The sequence below is a fragment of the Falco biarmicus genome, chromosome 1, assembly GCF_023638135.1.
Source record: "Falco biarmicus isolate bFalBia1 chromosome 1, bFalBia1.pri, whole genome shotgun sequence".
In the NCBI taxonomy this organism is placed as follows: Eukaryota; Metazoa; Chordata; class Aves; order Falconiformes; family Falconidae; genus Falco; species Falco biarmicus.
The window spans coordinates 20,698,389-20,717,937 of NC_079288.1; the positions used below are offsets into that span (position 1 = coordinate 20,698,389).

Consider the following 19,549-nt stretch of genomic DNA (forward strand, 5'->3'; position numbering starts at 1 on the left):
TTTCTAGTCCACCTGAAGTGGTTACTATGATACGAAGCAGATCAGAAACACTAGCTTCCTGTGCTTAGCCATGGCTGTAGGCTTCCTGTTTCCAGGTAGTAAAATGAATATTCAGTTTCAAGGAGCTGAAGTTAGTTAGAGATTCTGACTGAGGTATCCGTTTATGGCAAAAAAATTAAAAGTGTTACGTGATACAAATCAATGCTGAAAACTGATAATAATCTAAGTTACTCTAAACGAACATCACATCCCTTCGAGGTTTTCCAGTTATACTCCCCTACCAGTTAACACTACTCAGATCACAGCAAATTGTCCACAGGAACACCAAAAAGCACAATTTATATAGCTTCTCTTGCTGGACAGAATGTATGTGGCTGGCTGAGAAATCCTAAGAATTCACAGCATCCAGGAAGTGTATGACCCACAACTTCTGTAAGGATACCCAACATACTCCAGTGTTACAGTATGGAATGCATACTACAGCAGCAAGGTGGAATATGTTGGATAGATAGGTACTACCCCAACTGAGCTTTGTTTAAAACTGTTTTTATTTTACTCACAGTACCAGAATGCCGCTTTACATGCGGTTTTACCTTCCAGCATGGAAGGGCTTCCTTCATATTAAACTGTCGCTGTGTGCTACAGGAATAGTATTCTAGAGGGGAAGTTTGTTCTAAACCCTCTTGATACTGGCCTGAAGCATTCTGGGATAGGGTGATGTGTACATTAATGTGTACACACTAATTTAGACAGTAATGTAGTGAGTAGCATCCCTTTCAGGCTGCACACCAGTCTTAAGAAGACTCTAAAGGCCAGGCTTTAGACTGTAATAGATTATGCCAACACTCATAGAAGAGCTCAACACTAAGTCTGCAAACATCGTATTGCAGCATCCCAGGGCTGTCCCAAAAGCAGCATCACTCGTAGCAGAATGACAACGTCAGAGGCTGCCTACTGACTTTTGGAAGTTGGTGCAATAAGGTATTTTTATTATTCCAATTCACAGATACTCTGTGAAACTGTTGCTGTGACTATTTTTCCCACAACTGGCTCTTCTGCTAGTATCTCAAGAAAGTGACCAAAACACCTCGCAGTAAAGATTTGCTCTTACATTGTGTGGTGGCCAAATCCTCCTTCCTTTAGGTGTGGTACATTAGAAACCAACACCACCTTCCACACTGCCACATGCAGCATAAGGACATACATGTTTACCGCAAACTTCAAAACAATTTTCTTGAGTCTTTAAGGGAAAAGAAGAAACATACTATCAATATTCTGTGTACCATGTTAGGTCTACGTAACTAAAAACCCAGAATATAAAAATCTATCCACAGTAAAAAGACACTTGCTCAAGCGTACCATGGTATAAAAGCCAGTACCATATTTAAGCCCACTACAAGTGTTTGAAAGTAATTTCAACTTCTCAATCTCTAAATGTAAATTTTTTTTAAAAAAAAATCATTTTCTTCCCATTTCAACAGACATGGCACGCCAACGGCTGCCACATCAAAATACAGCTACAGATCTGACATTGTTAACTCATTACAAACCAGGGCTCAGATGCCTACAGTAACGGACAGGGCTTGAGGCTGCAGAAGAGAAAGCCATTACTTTCATTCAGTCCAACAGATGCAAAGTTTAATATCCACACGTGTGGCAAGCAGACATCGCAGAGGCTTAGTTCCTGCTTGTTCTCAAAGCTCAGTGCCACGGTAAGCCCCAGCCGCCTGTCCAACCCTTCCCCAACAGCCCCCTCCCTCCCTCCTCCCCAAATCCAGGAAAACATACAGCAGTCTCCAGATACTTTGTGATCTTGTCAGAGTGGAGTTAAAGCAGACCTATAGAACCAAGGAAAGCAGGAAGTGATACAAATAACATACTTAACAGGATTTTTTGCATGTTTCTTAAAGAACTGTAAACAGTTAAAGCCTCAAATCAATGCTGCTCCACCTTTACACACCCATGTGCACATAACGTTCAGCAAGACATGATGAAGCTGCAGAAATTCTATACACTGGTATCTCTGGGGACCCGAGTGCTTTAACCGTTCTACTGCTAACGCACAATGTCCTTGAAAAAAAAATAATCACAACTTAGTACATCTCTAGAAACAGAATTACAGTACTGACTTTAAAAACAGTTTCTAAGGCTCAGACTGAGTCCAAAAAGGCCTCTGATTGGGTTAATTCAAGCTCTTACGTTTGGACTGCACGAATGCAGCATAAGAATGATTGCAGCAAGACGTCCACAGGTAATTTCTACATTTATTTTTTATACCAAAAAGTTATGTGCAACAAATAGAATTCGTACATATTTACACTGGTTTTACCTGTTAGCAAAATTGTATCCTAAACCTCCAATAGAGAATCTCTCAACCTATACTGATAAAAGGAACATCTGCCTGATGACTCCATTTACATGGATGTTTAATTTGGAGTTTAAAGCACTAGTAATAAATAGTTGATGGAACATACTATACAGAACAAACACCTAATATTTAGGCCATGCTTAATACAGTTTTATGGTAACAGAATACTTAATCTTTTCTGGACCGGTTTTGTCTAGATCATATTTGAACGACACTGGCAGAACCAAAGCAATTAGATCTCTCTTTGACTTCACGTAACTTCGGAGCATCGAGTGCTGCCTGAAAGCGCCTCGCCCACCTGTGAACAACTGAGAGACTGTACAGCAGAAGACAAACGCTTACACAGTGTGCAGAAACCTCCTCACAAGAGATTCGCTGTCACTCTAGGTATCAGAGGTGGTAGGGAATGTTTCGTTGGCCTTAGCATTGCAAACACTTTACAGTAAGAAACTTCCAAGAACATTCATTTCCGAAACAAGACTCGAATGCTTTGTTGGCCTTAAGAGTAGCAAGTACCTTACAGTAAGAGGATTTCAGGAATGTTTAATTCCTAAGCAGGTTTTGGGATAAGGTTCTTTTGCCTTTCCAATCTGCCCCTCCCTACGAACTTCTGAGAGCTGAGGAAGCAGGGGAAGGGGAGGAAAAGCCCAAATTCAGAACCACTTGTTTGTATCTGACAATTTTTTCCCCACTCCGTTCTCTTGAGTGTTGAAACCACAATCTGTGTAACGCCCCCCTGTCCCACTGCCAGACCAGATATTATTTACTAGCTTTTACCCATATTCCTGTATCCTCAAGATTTCTCAGAATGCGCCTTGGGATTTGTAAGGGTCAAATTAATATCAACCACGTATTTGCCACCACACGTGCTTTGGCTGGGGACAGGCAGGGGGGCCACTGCGTGAAGCACTTGCCTGATTTCCATCACATTACTAACTGTAACCTGAGCCATTTCACTGGAAGAAATACACTGCTTCTATCATTGGGAGCAACAAGGAAAGAGTCAAAGAACTGGAAGCAAAAAAGTCCAAATTTCTACTGCTAAGATTATTTTGCCCTTTATTCAGGCCAACTGCATTTCTGAAGCACAAGAGAGAAAATAGAAGACTTAGGGCCGTTTCTAGCAAATCACTTCCAGTAAAAAGTAACTGCAAGAAAAGCACACGAGACAAGAGAGTTCACAATTAAGGATCAGGTTTGCAAGTTCGTGCACAAAGTGTAGCTGCAAATTCTTCCAGAGACCAAACTCAATATCCATTTGATCCCTATGTGCACACAAACAAGGACTGCAGACACGACTGCTGAAAATCTGGCCCTAAACAACTTTACTAAACAAACTGAATTAACAGACTATGCCCACACAGACAAGCACAAGACACAGTGAAGTTAGTCAACACCTATACTTTCAGCTGATGGGGCTTTTCTTCCTTTTCTGTGGTGTACGCTACACCCAGAAATTGGACCAAGTAATCATCGATTATACTTGTCTCCGTTGCTGCTTGTTCTGAGATATTAGCACTGAGACTATAACTATTTCAGGCAGCACGTTTTCATCTCTTCCTTGGATGAAAAAGATGCCTTAGTGTAGATCACAGGAATGCATCAAAATAAATCTATACAAGACATTAAACAGTGATATTGCCTCAAGGCTTGTAAAAGAACAAAGTAAAGCCTTGAGGGACCAGTTTAACATCATTCACTCCCCTCATATCAAAGTTCAAGGCATTTGAGAGACAGAACTAAACATCAAGACAAGCTTTAACTATACTCTGGTCAATACAAAACGCATTTAATGAATTGTTGTCTAAAACCATTAGACAAGAGGGACAAGTAATTTAGTGTTACATGCAACAGATGTTACTCATACCACAGAACTCTATACATAAAAGCCGTTTCCACCTACATCCTTGATACAAACCAGAAAATTACTTCAGTAGTAATTTAAATACTATTTTGTGAAGTCAATCTAAAATTTCTATTGTCTCTACAAAACACTGCATGTTTCACAGTCAAGTTCATCCTCAGCAACCTAGTGTTTATAATAATCCACATAGCCATACAACGTAAGTGTCTCTCTGACATTCATGTTTAAGGAAAAAAAACCCAAAATTAGTTTAACTCTTTAAATAAATGGGTATGCAGTTGGAATTCTTCATATTTAGAAGCTGACAAGGGCAAAAAGCAGCACAGCACCAATTACAGAAAATAGCTGAACCTATACATTTTGGTGTCACAGAGTCTGAAACAGAAGTATTTTACTTTTCCAAATCACATCATCAACCTTCTGTCACACTGTTTTAAGATAAGTGAAACAATACTGCTACCACTTCTCAGTCTAAAAACTAGAACAGATCTCTTAATACTCTCCTATCCCCAGCAAGTTTGCGGGGAATTTTGTTTCTTTGTTCATTCTTAAAGCAAGGACACTTCTGCCTGCCAAGTTCAACACAAAGTATTTGGTTTAAGATTTTAAGACAGAAGGCACTTTTAACATTCAGCCTTAGAATACTGAGTGCAGAAACAACATTTACAATTTTGTTCCTTTGTTTAAATCTGCAGTTTAAGTTTTTTTTTTCCCAATTAGTTATTAGAAAGAGCTATGATAGCATGGTATCACATTTCATTTTCAGAAGCACATTTGCTTACTTATCCCACTAAACAGATTGCCCTTCCAAAAGATCTTACGTGTGTCAGGTCTAAAGTTCACTTCCCAATATAGCGCAAACCAAAGATCCTGATGAAGATCAATTAAGTCACTGCTTCTTCAGCACACTGCTTGGTTATCCCACTCAGTTGGCGGTTTCAACTGCAAATTGCAATTCTATACTGCAGCATTCATACAACATCAAACATTAGTAACACTGGCTGGCTGACCACAGTTTAAAAACAAAACAGCTCTGCATGGAAGTTAAGTCTTTCAAAGAACACTTTTTGATACACCAGTCCCCCAGTCTGCATATAGTATCCCAGTGGCAGCTTTCTATTAACCACATTAAGCTGTTTTCATTCTGTACAGAAATCAATGAAGTTGTGGTTTAATGAACATCAGGTTTCGGCTTTAATTCCATTTTCATTACTGGAGACAAGGAAAAAAAAGGAAAAAAAAAAAAAGAAAAAAAAAAAAAGAAAAATGGAACAAACCCCAACCATCATTCTTGTGAAAGCACTAACAGTGAGTGCAGCAACTTGGCGTTCTCTATAGAGGTCACTTCTTCCATCACGTCAGATGACTATTAGCTGAACACTCTAACAGCTCCTATGCTAAGAAAACTGATTGTACAGTGAGTTCTCCAGGGATGAAACCAATATTTCTGATTTTATTTACAGTATAACTCCTAGTCAAATCTAAGTCCATCAGCTAAAAAAAAAAAAAAAAAAAAAAAAAGTAATACACATACTGTAAACATGGCAACATTAAATATAGTAATGCTAGTCTAGAATATTTAATGTTATGATCACATCTTGTTATACCTGAATTTATATACAGGGTATTTTATAGCAAGTGTTACCCACTTCACAAGTAGAGGGGGAAGAGGGAGAGTGTCTAGGTTTTGCTGTGGCTAAAACTCCTCCAAAGTAAAGTTAAAGCTTGTCTTTCATTGTATTAGAGCTTTCTTTCATAACCACATTTAAATTGAAGATTAGCACACACACCAGAAAAAAAAAATTATCTGGGGCCCCTTCAAATTTATAATTAAAAATTCAGTTATGATTCTTGGGGAAAGTGTCTGATATGGAGAATAAAAAATTACTGCAAAATAAATTTAATGGAAGTTGGGTCTTCAGACTGTCAGTCAAAAGTTCAAACAGGCGTTATTCCTGTTTGGGTTGAAGTTGCCGTTTCCAGGCCTCGTTCAAATAAACTAGACGTTTGTAGTTGATGATAAAGAGAATGAAGTTCAGCAAATATGTGATGACGCAGACAATGCAAAATTCCTTCAGCACGAAGTACAGAATGTATGCCAAGTACAATGACCCTACTACAGACACTATGGAGGATGTCATGAGGATTAGAGCTGCTACTGCACTTGCTGTCATACCTGCAACAAGAGAGAGAAAGTTACTACCGCTGCTCTCATTCCCCCCTTGCACACAAAGCAAAAAGCCTAAGCACTCTAATTCAAACTGAAGGCTACTCAGCAAGTTTGTATTACATAAAAGTCTGTTTAAAATACCATGAGTTCAAGATGGCTGACAAATCGCTATTTGAAGGGGAGCTTCTAGGTTCTGTACGACAGTCCTTTGATAAGAGTGTGTGTAGTATTAACCATCTTCTGTATTCCTGAGTTATGGGAAAGTTACAGGTTGGTCAGGTTATGTCTGTCAGTATTAACAGCTTTATGGCAGACCATATAGTTACAAAGATATACATATACATTAAACTTCATGTACTTTTTTGCCTGCTATCTCTATTACTCCTGCCAAACTCATAAATTCCATTTTTATTTCCTATCTTTTCTATCACACAATCCAATGCTAAATATATTTAAGTGAAAATACAAATGCAGCAACTGTATTGATGCTTATATTAATAGCACAGCAGGAGAAAATGCAATTGCTCGTTATCAGTTGGGGGTTTAAGCCCTTTGGACAGATGTATCACTAGACTGGTTCTTAAAAAAAAAAAATATTAAAATCACATGCATTTGGTCTCTTACAGATTGCACAGTATATAATGCACTCCACTTTCATCACCACAGACTTCTTACATACTTTAGGCTCTAAACTGAATTTATACTTACCAAGTAGCATTTGTAGTATATAAAACACAAGTCCAAAAACACTGTTTGACTGATTTATTGCACTGTCCTTCCCAAAGATGGAACCCAACAGACCGAATCCTCGACCCCATCTGTAAAACAGTGAAACTAATTAACTTGTATTTGGGCACCTCTTGCTGTACATCAGTATTTTCCATTCATCACTGTTGAGGGGGGAAAAGATACACACATATATTCTGACACGGCCACTGCAGTCCTATCTGAAGTTCAAGGTTATCTTGGAAAACCAAGCAGTTTACAACAGGGGGTGCATAGGTACAACTTTATCCCACACATTACCGATTCAAGTGATTCAACACACCAGAAAGTACCAAGTTCACACCGCTGCAGCTTCACCAAGTGCCATGTCTGCTTCCTGTGGTTGTAGTTTAAAGCTCTTTTGTCAAATAAACACTTCTCCCTCCAATGATAGCTTGAGCAGTTCTCTCCACCGCATGGACACATGCTCACTATACAGCAGGGGGAAAATGGTGCAACTTAGTAACTAGTTGTTACCCTCTGCCAGCACTTACCTCACTGGCATCAGAGCAAGCAAATGACAACGTATGTTTGCACTCTGCCTGCTCCTGACCCGTCTAACGCCTTAGGAGGAACCCAGATCTGTCAAACAGGCAAGCTAGGGATGGTACCATAACAAGATTCACAGACTGCGTTTGTTCGAGCCCTTGCACAGCGTGACATTTGGAACTAGCACCTTCACCACAAAAGAACTTCCGACTTTTTAGTGATGCTAGAAAGCAGCACAAGCCTTACAAAACTGCTGCTGCAAAATAAGGGGGATAAAAGATTAAATTAGCAGATGTGTTTGTGCTAGAAACCATTCATTTGATGCCCTAAGGCAGACCATACCATTATCTGTAAAAGCAAAGTGAGGACCACATTTATTAGTGTCATTTGAAAATATGAGACGTTAACACTACTTCAAGAGGCAGCTTAATTCACTTACAAGAGAGCGTTAGGATATTTTCCTAGCACGTCTTTGAAGCATTAAGTCAAGTACTACATAAATGTAAGGCTACATTCACATTATCAGGTTAACTGTCACAGATCTACGTAAAAAAAAGTGCAATTCCTCACTACCGTTGCAGCAGAAGATGCTAGCATGCTACATTTATGCCAAGAGAAGCGCAGTTTCCAAATAGCTCGTTGTACCAGAGGCAATGGTTCTACTAAACCAAGACACAGGACAGATTTTCCCTCTGTACACTTCGGGAACGTTGCTGATAGACTTCACCATACATCTTGAGACCAGGGAAAGGCTACCACCACATTACAAGCAGTTTTCTCCCACAAGAAAGGTACCATGGTAAGTACAATTTAATACCATCTCCAAAATACTTCATAATCTCACAGCCATTTGTGCAGTATTTTCAAAACATATTAATCATTTTAATTCAAGCTTCGTAATTGTCAGCAATTAACTATTACGCCTAAGTCTTGCGCTCTTCTCTCCAAGAAACTGAGCAGAGAATTGGGCACCAGTTCCTAAAAAGCGTGTTTACTGCATAAACAATAAAACACACAAACATACTGTCAACTAGTTTGCTCTCACATTTCATATATGACTGAAGTGAAACGAGGGTGCAAATACAAAGTTTCAAGCCAGTAGAGAAGACCAGCTTTACCATGGGGACAACGCCTTGCACCCCAGAGCTGTGAAGGGTCAGAAAGACACAAGTTAATTGCTGGGAGGAGCAGTGCTATACTGCCTTGCTCCCTGCCGCCATCCCAGCGCAATGGGGCTGTGCAAACTGTGGGGGACAAGGCTGGTGAGACATCCTCCCTGCAGTATATATGAAGGCAAACAGTCCCACTTGGCATACAGTTCGCAGGCAAAGTAGCATCAAGGATGGCTACCAACAATCTGGAAAAGCAGCTGCAGAGATGTGAGTGCAGCACTTCACAGCCAAGGGAGCCACGCTTCCAAGAGGGAGGGATTAAAAAAAAAAAAAAAGACTAAACACCTTACAACAACACATAAGCAACCATTATAAAGAAATACTCCACGTTCCAAAGAATTTCAGCTATGATGAGACTTTCCTCCCACACACTGAATGTTATCTGGATTTTAAGCTAGAACTGTTTATTTTTTAGCCTTACTTTGATAAGATGGGCATGGCACATGGAACAATAGTCTCACATTGTCCAGCCAATGCAGCGTTGAAGAGCCAGACAAATATATTAAAGGTATCACCATTTTATGTTTAATAGTCCATTTTTATTTCCTTCTATTACCACACTTACAGATGCTTCAGCCTACTATCCACAGGTGCAATTTCTTGTTCTAGTCTCCAAGTGAGAGTTCTTCATATGGCAACTTTAAACTATTTGAACGTGCTCAAGCTTCCCTTACTAAGGCACTAAACAGTGCAACTCAAAGCGTGCCCAGTACTGTGGGTCAACATCAGCTCAGCCCAAAGTACCTGCAGGATGCTGAATTCCTACCTGCTCCCTGCCCTAGCTGGATGCTCATGTGATCCCATCAAGTTTGACAGTGAACTCAAGCTTACAACATCAGAAACTTTATACTACAGACAGAATCAGAATCTGACCCTACAGTTATTCTAAAAGTGAATAAAATGTCGTTAATGGAAAGATAATGAGTTCAAGCCCTTCCCGGCAGTCAGTATCCCCAAGCGATCTGTTCATAGCTGCAAGAAGGTCAGAGCACGGTGAAAGCTTTTTCCACATGCAACAGTTCATTAAGTATCTTGTTGGCCTTGTAGCAGCTTTAAGGACGTCAAGTATTAAATTTCAGTCCAATGAACACAGCTCCGATCTCACACCTTATTCCACACACCCCAGGACAGCTAAGAAGCCTGCGGTTTAAGAGGAAGCACTTTTTCCAGCCTTATAGGGTTTGAAGTGTGAGGAAGTTTTCTGCATCAAACTGAAAAGCAAAATATTTAGACTTTGTATATTTCTATTTCCATCTAATTTCTCTACTGAAGAGGCTAAATTATCTCCTAATTCTATCAAGGAGGTCCCAAAACCCACTAAAAAGCACAATGAGCCAAGTACTTTTGCAAGAAATTGGAGGAAGGGAAAAGACTTGAGGATGATAATCTTCCTTCTCAGACCAAAACCATGGAAATCACACCTGAGTTACAGTAACTTTAAAAACACGGCAAACAAATAGCAAGAAGAAAGACTGCCGTCCTAATAATAGGATAAACTCTTAAGAAATAAAACATCAGTAAAAAGGACTATGAAGTACTCGAAAGTTCTTCAGGAACTTGCTTTTCTTATAATTTACAAGAACTGTTGTTAACTTGAACCAACTCTTCGGATACAGAACACTAAGTAAAATGAACTGCACTAATCAAAAAGTTGCTTGCACAGCAGGATAAAAGCACAGTCCAACATTACCAACTTTTTTCCTAGGACCGACTGGTGGCTCCCCATCCCCGAAGCAGTCAAGTGTTGTGAGTCATGCTGGAGTCACCCTGCATGATTCAGAGCACTCTGACAAACACATGTGCAAGCCTACTTTTGCCACACCCGAGTTTCACTCCTATTGAAAAGGCAAAAAAAAAAAAAAAAAAAAAGGCAATCTGAACTAACCTCAAGGAAGTTTTAAAATAAATCTTTAAGACATCTTCCTGTATGTTTCAAGTAACTCAAATTCCCCTCTCTACTTGTCATTTGCAGGTACAACTTTGCGTGTTCTTTGAAAAAGTTTTCAGAATAGTGAATCGAGCAATCCAAGACAAAGTGTTTAGAATTGTTCACATAGTTCCTTAACATCTAAAATTGAATACTACAGTGACTTTTAGCCCAACGTACATTCCCTTTTATCAAAAGGAGGTACTGAAAATTATCATCCACCCTCTAAAGCGTCCCTTTTGGTTTGTGATATTTAACAAAGCTCAGAAGTATTGCATTTTTAGAAGTTTAAACCAGTATTTGCATGCACTTGACACTTCTTAACAGGAAGACAAGAACTGAGGTCATTTTGATCCACAAGAGACACGCCTCCAATAAAATTTATACTGTTAAATCATTAGCTCTTTTGCACAATTATGAACGCATTTAGCAGAGACAATACTGCTGGCAGAAAGGCAACCAAGACAACCTCATGCAGTACACTAGTATCTCAGTCATTTTAAAGGACAAGTAAACAACCTCCATGTTTAACAAGTTAAAAGCTGTAAGAGTTATCAGTACTAGCTCAAAAAGCAACAGCATTCTAAGCCTGCCAAACACAGCAAGTCAAACAAACAAGAAGTATGTATTTAGCCAAGGAGTCAGATTATTATCTCATCTACTCTCTGTAAGAAATGCTACACCCCTTTTTCTAGCCAAGCATCCCAATTCCAACAGTTCCTGCAGGAGATGTTTTTAAGGGTTTTTACAAAGAGATCATTCCCCAAGATGGTCTCCTTGACCTCAATCATCATTAAGTTAAGAATCAGCTTGAGAAAACTTCTGAACTGGGATTTCACCTGGACCACCATGCTCCGTAGCCTACCTTGAAGCCTTCCTCAATGTACCTCGATGTTTTCTGAACATGTACTTCGTACCCCCACAACATGCTCCAGTGCCGAATGCCAGAACTGCATCACCTCAATTTCACTTGGCAATCCTTAGTTCTCATGTCAAGAGAAGAACTACCTACTGTATGTTCATTTTAACATGAAAACAACCATACCAAATCAGCTCAAGCCCAGCTAGCTTTAGCACGCCCCTGACATCAGCAAGTAGCAGATGCCTTCAACTAAGCACACACATCCTTCCAGTACCTAAAGGGGGGCTACAAGAGAGCTGGAGAGGGGCTTTTTACAAGGGCCTTTAGCAACAGGACAAGGGGAAATGGCTTTAAACTGAAAGAGAGCAGATTTAATTATGTATTAGGAACAAATTCTTTACTGTGAGGGTGGTGAAGCACTGGCACAGACTGCCCAGAGAAGTTGCAGATGCTCCATCCCTGGCAGTGCCCAAGGCCAGGCTGGACGGGGCTTTGAGCAACCTGGGCTGGTGGAAGGGGTCCCTGCCCGTGGCAGGGGGTTAGGACTAGGTGATCTTTAATGTCCCTTCCAACCCAAACCCTTCTGTGATTCTACACTTTCCAGTTCACATTCAGGACTCCTAAATGTCTAGTTGAAAATGCTATCAAATCCTTCAGGAGACCAGATTATTAAATGGCATGAATGATTCAAAATCAGAGAACACACTGCATTTGTGCAGCAGCAGGTTTTCCAACACATTTCTCTCTCAATTTTTAGGTTTGCTGCAATGAAAAGGGTGAGCAGCGTAAGAGTTTCTATTTTCAGAGAACTGCAAGAAAAGAACTCAAGTTTTGTTTTCTGAGTAGTACAGATTAAAGCCCCTCATTTCAGGGTTACTTTTCATCCCATATGCATTATTTTGTTATCAACAGCAAGCACCATTTGCCACTTTGTAACCATGAGAAAACAATAAATACCATTTTCTAAAAAAAAAAAAAAGCCTACACTTCACAAGTGATAAGCACATTTCCTTAAATATCATCTGACTTCTGAGATAAGTTACAGTACAGAATGGAACGTCTCAGGACGGGACAAAACCTGGCCTATGCTCACACATCGCCTTCACTGAAAAGCTCATATAAAGGTCAAAAAGATCTGGAGCATGTTAATACTTAGCAATGTTAAGGAACTTTTGTTGCAGCTTCTTTATAGCTTCACTAGAGGATTTTGGGTTAAACCTAGTTCATGGTTACAAGGTCATTTAGGCCACTGTCACTGTTTTAATAAATCAAGTAAAAGCCTTCAATTAGAAACCATGAGAAAGGAAGATTAAATTTTCCCATTGGTAAATATATGCATCCTCCAGCTCCACCTCAGAAACAGTCCAAAAAAATCTCAGTGTCTAGATCTGCAAAATCTCAAGCAGAGAGTGTTTATTTATTTTATATCAGCTTTTACAGAAATACTGGTTATTCAAGCTACAAGCCAACAGCACTGCACTCCTACATAATCTCTTTTATTAAGCTATCGTAGATGAAGCCCAAATTCGAGCTATAGGCACTTTGTGAAATTTACTTTGCATCAGGCAAAATATCTCGCAGCCCTACTGCAAATTCCAGTCAAGCCAGTAATAATATATTTATGAAAACTAAAAATACATGTGCTAGTGTATACACTGTAAGGCTGGAAAAAAAAATAAAGACTCCACGTAGCTAGGGTACTGCTGTATTTTATAGAAGATGTGCCCTAGTCCCTCCGTATTACATCAGCCTGAAGTATTAAGTTATTAATTATCTGTGAAAAAGATGAGGCAAAAAAAAAAAAATCACTTAAATATCATCTACTGCTGCTTTTAGGAACAACTTGCTTTAGAAGTAATCAAGCTGGTTTTCTACAAGTGTTCCCGGAATGCCTGCCTTCCCCAGCACTGGGAATAACCTCCAGGTCCCTCCCAGCTCACACCCTCCGGCCTCTGCACCCTGCCTCCCCAATCAAGCCATGATCTATCAGTTCTGAGTCCTATCTGCCCACATGCTGCCTGGTCGGGCTGGCAGACCACATGGGACAGATAACCTTAGCTCACACAGAAGGATTTTTTTTTCCCCTTCAGCAGAGGTATTACTTTGAGCCTCTCTCCCCTCTCCTTTGGCACTGAGTCCATTTCTAAGAAAAACTTTACTAACTTGTATCCTTGGTTAAATTTTCCCATTAAAAAATGAACAGTTAAAAAATAAATTATTAATACACAACACAAAGGCAGAATTTTCCCTAGAAACCAGACTGAAAAAGCAGAATAACACAACCTATCTTGGCCTTGAGTTGTTCGTGCTTTTTTGGCTCAGTATCCTTAGCTGTAAAACTTGTATCATGCTCGCCTGGCTACAGCTACGCCAACTCACCATCATCTTGAACCTGCAGCACTCCAAATCCTGACGAAGCAAAAGTGCTTGACCTACTAGATGGATTCTGTCTACACTGGATTTCCCCTTGCCCAATCAACAAACTAGAGCTCTTCAAACCTTCCCTCGGACACCAAAACCAATAAATCCTTGCTATGGAATAACTGAAGCGCCGTTACACCTGCTATCTAACAGTTTGCAATCTTCAGAAATGAACAACAACCAATTTTAAACTACAGGACAGGTAACAGCAGAGTCTCAGGAGGCAACGTTTTCGTGTAAACTCTTTTGGCAGGCTAAGAACCACAAATATAATTCCTGTTGGATGACTACCATCAGCTCCACATACTGCCCTTCAGCAGTGTAATCAAAATTCTACATTCTTCTGTACAGAATCGAAGATGCCTAACAAAAACAGCTAACTTGCCTCAGGTTAAAGCTACTACTGCCTAGAGAAGAAGAGCAAAGACTTGAAAAACTAGTAACATTTCAAAGAAGCACATGGGCCTCATTTCTGTGTACTGGTTCACAAGAAGGGACTAGACAAGACTTTTCCCCACTACTCACATAAAGCTACTTTTACCATTTCTCACCTTGCATCAGTCACTAACAGTTGCAGCTGTCAACCTCAAACATACCTGAATGTTTGCTTGCAGGTACAGCAATAAAAAAAAAAATAATAATGCTGGGACATCAGGAATTTACCATTAATATGAAAGATAACTGCTATATAATGTTCTTAACCTGGAACTGAGCAAACTTGACAGACATCAAGTTTACAGGAGCTGCCCCACAACAGAACTGAATGAGAACCTGCAATATAAACCTCAAGTTAGGGAGAAGGTCAGAGGAATTTTCTTCCATGTCCGACTGCCTTAGATAATGGGGTTGTTCTTGTCAACTTGATCTCTGTTCCAGCCTGCACTCTGCAAAGATGCACCAGAACAACAGTGCTAGCAAGGTGCCCTTCACCAAAAAACCAGCACCGGTCAAAGTTTTAACTGCAGTATCTTATAGCACAATCACACGCCCACTCTGCAGAGGAACAAGCTCTACACCAGCATAATTATACTCACACAACACAGCACTGAAGTACTATGTCACAAGACTAAGCGATTCAAACATCACATTTACACACACCTAAACCCACTGCTTAAAATGATTTATGAAGGTAAGCAGAACAATACAGCAACGCTACAGCTGTCACAGGCCATGCTTGGTAAATCCAGTAAGACAACTGCATGCCTGTACAGATCTGTCCACAACACATGCAAAATTTTACAGATATACACTTTTAAGAACTACCAGATAATTATTTTGGTGCATCCACTAGAAGACAGAAGGCAGACATGCATATTAGAGCTTTTTAGAACTGGCCTTTCAGAGTGGCTCAAATTCAAGATGACAATCCAAGACCTTGCACACTAGCATAAAGTTCAGAACAGGGAATCCCTAAAATATGTCACCTATCAAGTTATACGCAGATGAACACAGATTCTTAAAATCCTATTTTGACTCTAGAACTTCCTCAGTAACTCAGCTAAAGATGTTAACCTAGATCAATATTGACTATTTCCAAACCTCTTCACTTACGCAGCTGCAACTATTGCTAAAGATACAGTGATGTGTGCCCTTTGGCCAATCCTGACAGCTATCTTAAGTCTGTATGAAAGCTATCACAGCATGAACACATGCCAGGCTACAAAACTTCCTTCAAAAAGAGCCATTCACTAGCCTGCTCTGCAGGAACTTTAAATTAATCAAGACAGAAAGCAGAAACACATCAGAAGACCCGAAAATCTCCCAGGGCATGCAAAAGAACAAAGCAAAAATCTCTGGGTCTCTGCATTACTACTTAAATGTCACATTTTATTTCAAGCCATACCACTACGCATGTTACTTGAAACTTGTCTATAAGTTTAATTCCCTTTCTGAAACCAAAAATATTTTTCAGGAACTGCTATTAGCTAGTTTAATTACAAATAAAACCATTCTTGCCACTTACTCTCAAATGTAAGACAGCAATTCATTTAAAACATCTACATCAACTGCCAAATGAAAACGTTAGGTATTTCCCTAATACTTTCCCTTACTATACAGTCCTTAGTAGTTTTTCTTTTTAAACTACATCACAATTTTTCACCACAATAAAAGCTTGAAATATGCTGACCATTACTATTTTGAATAAGGGATACTAGGAAGGTATGTCTCCAGCATAATCTTCTGGATGACTCAGTCTCTGATAGAAGATTTTCTATGCTCCTCCCTCTGCATGCTGGTAATCTTTACAACATTTCTTTCTCACTGTTGTGCCAATACCAGATTTGGCTTAATAGCAATAAATACTAACAATCTTAGGGGGGGGGGGGGGGGGGGGGGGGGGAAGTCTTGCCCAAAGACCAGAACTCCGTTCCAAAGTAACTCAGCTCAGGGAGGTAAACACTAGTTTATTCCAGTCATTCTATACACTTAAAAATAATCCCAACACCATGATGTGCTTCGTAAAGTTCAGTCCACTGTTACAGTAAACACCTAAAATGTGAAGCCTCTTAGATTCCAAGCTGCATCGGCAAGTCTAGCTTAAATAAAATGGCACACAAACAAATGAACACTCAGGAAGCCAGAAAAAGCCACAAATAAGTCTGTCACTTTTTTAACTCTGTAGAGTTACCTCTGCTAATCAGCTAATCAAATAGTTGTGATTGCCAGTGTAATAGTTCAATGAGAAAAGAAACTTATGAAAGCTAAATCTGTATTACATGTGAAAACACTGGAAAAAGACATTTGAAGCTCTACTATCCTGGTGAAATCTAAATTGTAGTTAAAGGTTCCTTTTAGAAATCAAGTTTCAGGGAAACTGGTGACATGGTAACAAGGAATATTCAATTGTGGGGCTGCGGCGGGGAGCAGGGGGAGAATGACCGATGGATGGGGAGCTGTAGCACCATGGAAAATAAGACTAATTTCTTTCAATGTTATTCTTACTTAAAGTTTAGGTTGCCCTCTTGTCTTAGTTTTAAAGCAATACTCCTTTTTCGTCTGTGTCCTGTACAGCGTTGAAAGCACATTCTTCTCCAAATATGGTCTGACTGAACAGAACTTGCACACTCCTTTTCCACAAACTCTCTTTACCACCTGCTCTAATTATCACAAGCTATCCTGACATTTGCAATACTTCAGTCTTTAAGCATGATTCTCCTAGCAAGTGCTAGGGAGACTTTAGTTGACTTTATCCCTAACTGTATCATATTACACAGAATTCCTACAGTAAAGTATTTACAGGTCTTACTATGGCATACTCAACATTTCAGCTGCAGCATAATCAATGAACACTATAATTACCAAGCATTATTCCATAATTACAAATACCCAAATACATAATTGGAATTACTTTACCTCTTCAAAGCATTTAGTAAACATGCATTAAAACTATTAATTCAAATTCCCTGTCTCCATAGCAGCATTTGCAATAACAATAAAAAGCTAATGATGGGCCACTTCTATGCAAGAACAGACTACTATGGAGCACTTACTTAGGTGCTTAAATCTCTGATACTCTTTTTATCTCTATAGCTGTGGTAAAATTCAGATTACTGATGATACATAGTTTAATCTCAGTAGCCTATGCATAGCTTTAGTTTACAAGTTTAAGTTATCTGGCAAGCTTATAGAAGCCTTCTTCCTGTTTAGACTGAAACTTCTCATTTCAGGTCACTTCTCAAGTAGAGACATGACCAAGCACCTTCACAAACTAAAGATTACCTGATGACAGACAGAAGGGCAGAGTTAAAGCCCTCGCTCAATCACAAGAGGCTCCTTTGAGACCTCCCACATCTCTCTGTAACATACCACAATCCCACTTCTGACACAATGGAAGTGATTTGAACAATAAAGAGTTCCCTGTATGTTTTACCCTAAACAATTTAACCACCTCCCTCTTTGACAGAGTATGGGCACATTCTCGCCCATTGGCTCCTTAGGATAATACAGCAGGTACCTTTATACAAACTGTGACAGCTTTTATGCAGGACACAGAGAGGCAAAATGAAAAAAAACCACAAGTACTCATTCAGCTGAAGGCACTAACATCATAACAAAATTCTCATTTAAAAAAAGGAAGCATTTAATACACGCATCTGTGGAAGAACCAAACCCATCCCCCCTTCCCAGCTCCTTACTTGCTATGCCTCTTCCCCCCCCCCCCCCCCATATACATAGATATATAACAGTTTTGAGATTGCTGGACAAATCATGTTATTTCTTTAGTTTAAATACTTGAGAATATGGATTTAGGAGTTTCTTGGCCAAATTACATCCCGAAGTATTTCCTGTACCAGTCTTACACTGGTAGCACTTGCAACTATTCAGCACGTTAAATCTTTTCATTATCATCTTTCAGTTACGTGAGAAGTCAAGCCAGCAGCAAATTAAAATTTATACATCGACTCTAACAGAAATAAGAACCACTGGCCTTTAGAAAACAATCCCTAAAGTAATTACTGACAGGGAGCCTGTAAAATAGATCAGGATTTGGACTGGGCTTTTGCTGCTGAGGCATACAAACGTCTTTTGAATCAAGCGCTTCCTCTGTGTCACGAAAGCAATCTTCCGTGCTGCCAGGTGACATTACAATAAAAATGCAATTCAGATACTCCGATTAAAGCAACCCAAAGCCAATCACCTCCAGCCGCACATGTTTGTGTTGGCCTCAACCACGAATCACACCCGCAGCGTTTTACCCCACCAGGTATTTGACGCCGAGCCGCCTGCCGCTCGCTAATTGCGCCGATTACAACACAGAAATTGCGGGTGCCTCACCCTCCACCCCGCAGCGATGCCGGCAAAAAGCCGTTCCCACACCAACCCCCCCGGGAAGGGGCTGCCTAAACCGGGAGCCCCGCAGCTCCCCCCGCCTGCGGCCCCCAGCCCCGGCCCGGCCCCGGCCCGCAGCCCCCACCCCCCCTCACAGGGCCGGCCCGGCCCCCCAGCAGCCCCCCGCCTTCGCCCCCGAGGTACCGGAGACGGCGCTCCCCGCGCCCGCAGCCCCCTCTCCCCGCGGCGGCCTGAGGCGGCGGCAGCGGGTCCCATCCCCGCCTCACCTGGAGGTGATGGCGGCGGAGCAGCGGACCCGCTCGCTGAGGTCGCACAAGGCCTGGTAGTGGAGGTCGCGGCCCTTCTCCCGCTCCAGGTGGCAGGCGTAGAGGGACAGCAGGATGCCGGCCGCGCACACGGCGGAGCGGGCCACCCGCTCCCAGCGCGGCACCGACACTCGCAGCAGGACGGGCGCCGCCATCTTACCCCCTCCCTCCGCCTCAGCCCGCGACGCGCGCCCGGCGCCGGCCAGCCGCGCACGCGCGCCCACACCCCATTGGCTCGCTGGGCGGGCGCGCCCCTCCTGCCCCGCCCCTCCCCGCCCCGCCGGCCGCGCCGGACGTGGCGCTCCGCGACGACGTCACGTCAGGCCGGGGCGGGGGGCGTGGCGCGGCGGGCGGTCATGGCGCCGCCTGGCGGCCATCGGGCGGCACCGCACGGCGCACGGCCCGGGCTGTGTGT

General features: G+C 41.2%; 1 protein-coding gene across 1 annotated transcript; it reads right to left on the reverse strand.

Moving 5' to 3' along the window:
- Positions 1–2,244: 2,244 nt before the first annotated feature.
- VKORC1L1 (vitamin K epoxide reductase complex subunit 1 like 1) lies at positions 2,245–19,322 on the reverse strand. Its single transcript, XM_056333044.1, has 3 exons — positions 19,096–19,322; positions 7,111–7,220; positions 2,245–6,408 (listed from the first exon to the last, which is right to left on the reverse strand). The coding sequence occupies exons 1-3, from the start codon at positions 19,287–19,289 to the stop codon at positions 6,182–6,184; spliced, it is 531 nt and encodes a 176-aa protein (XP_056189019.1). The 5' UTR covers positions 19,290–19,322; the 3' UTR covers positions 2,245–6,181.
- Between the last annotated feature and the right edge of the window lie 227 nt (positions 19,323–19,549).